Source organism: Octopus bimaculoides, chromosome 21 (genome assembly GCF_001194135.2).
Source record: "Octopus bimaculoides isolate UCB-OBI-ISO-001 chromosome 21, ASM119413v2, whole genome shotgun sequence".
Taxonomy (NCBI): Eukaryota; Metazoa; Mollusca; class Cephalopoda; order Octopoda; family Octopodidae; genus Octopus; species Octopus bimaculoides.
The window spans coordinates 123415-125079 of record NC_069001.1 but is presented as its reverse complement, the minus strand read 5'-3'; the positions used below and the strand labels follow the sequence as shown (position 1 = coordinate 125079).

The window sequence follows — 1665 nt, the reverse complement described above, 5'->3', positions numbered from 1 at the left end:
CATATATGATATGTATGTATGCTGTAATTTATAGTTAGAATTTTTTTAAGCCACAAGATATATCTTTTATTTATCTCTCATTTTCTTTTCTTTTTCTTCTTTTACAAAAACCAACTATGAAACCCGTCTTCTTCCATTCGTCGTCTTCTTTCTCTCCACCAATTATCATCATTCTTTACCAACAAATGTGAAGACTCTGTGAGAAGCAGGCAATCATGAGCAGCATCCCGGTTCCTGTTGTGAAATCGTCTGCTTCGACGTCGCCATGGATACAGCAGTATGTCGGCCGGCACAGCACGGTGGGTTACGGCTGTCTCAAAGACTGGGCCTCGTCGGTTGCTAGTGTTAGTGATAGTTACCCCTGCCACCAGAAAATACAACAGGGTTTAATTCCAGGGGACACATATTCTCAAGCAGCAAAAGTAGGGTATTAAAAGGTGAGTGTTAATTGATGTTGTTACTGTTGTTGTTATGATTATTTTCTGTGTTTATTCAAGTTTTAGAATTGGTGCACCAAATCCCTGAATATCGTAAGAAGTGACTAAAATGGTTTGAAACAGCAAAGGTATCCAGAATTTAAACACAAAGGTTAAATCTAGAGACAGCAAAATATTATTCTAGAACTTCATTTCTAATCTTCCAAATTACTAGAATATTATGTTAGAAACTGTTCTCTCTTTCTCTCACTCTCTCTCTCTTTCATTAGCACTTTGTCTATCCTTTGTATCACATGTGGCACACCAGACATTTCCCTGATGTCCATGCATCATGTACAACACACATTCCCATTTGTTTCAACCATTAGAGTAACTTTGGACTCATGAAACAAAAGTTTTATATGACTCATAATGTATGGAACAATGGCCTGACTCTCCATCGATTGTGATGACAAGTGTTGCAGTTGATTCAATCAATTGAACAGCCTGCTCGCGAGAAATTAACATGGAAGTGGCTGAGTATTCCACAAACACACGTACCCTTAACGTAGTTCTGAGGGAGACTCAGCATGGCACAGGATGTGACGAGGCTGGCCCCGCCGTTGTATCACAGGTACAAATGATATTTGCCAGCCGAGTGCACTGAGTGAGGATATGAACCAAGGGTGAACGAAAAGTCAGAAAATAAGTAGAGACGATCTGAAGGTAATGCTTTTGGACAGAGAAAAGGTGCTTGCCATGGGACTTTGCTTTTGTCATTTTTAAATATTTACTTCAACTGACCATTTTGGCAACAATATCCATATTTGGTAATAAAATAACTACCAGCACAATCTAGCTATACAGGCAGCTAGACACACTTTTCAACATGTATTCCAGCCAATCGCATCTTGTGTTGCTGGTGATAAGTTGTTAGAAAATATTAAACACTTAGTCATGTCTTTTGTATTTAAACACCAAAGGACATATGCAACATACCAGAAATTTGTGTTGTTTCATTGCAAAACATCTCAATTTGAACGTCTCATTGGAGATTGTTAGAGATGTAGCTTGGGCATTAAACCTGCCTTCAATGCTTTGGAAAGACAATTTTCTCTCTCTCTCTCTCAAACACACAAACACACATTCAAACCGACTAGCATTCTATTTCACTTTCTTACTAAACTATAGACAGCAACTAAAATATAGACATATGCAGAGAGCTGACATAACAGTTTCTCTCTCTCTC

General features: G+C 38.3%; 1 protein-coding gene across 1 annotated transcript in view; it reads left to right on the top strand.

Moving 5' to 3' along the window:
- The window catches only part of LOC106867292 (aryl hydrocarbon receptor), a 286257-nt gene that overhangs the window by 280709 nt on the left and 3883 nt on the right, over positions 1–1665 (top strand). The window contains exon 11 of the mRNA XM_052975386.1: positions 194–437. Coding sequence (XP_052831346.1) covers positions 194–434 — 241 coding nt within the window. The 3' untranslated portion in view covers positions 435–437. The remainder of the gene's footprint in view (positions 1–193; positions 438–1665) is intronic.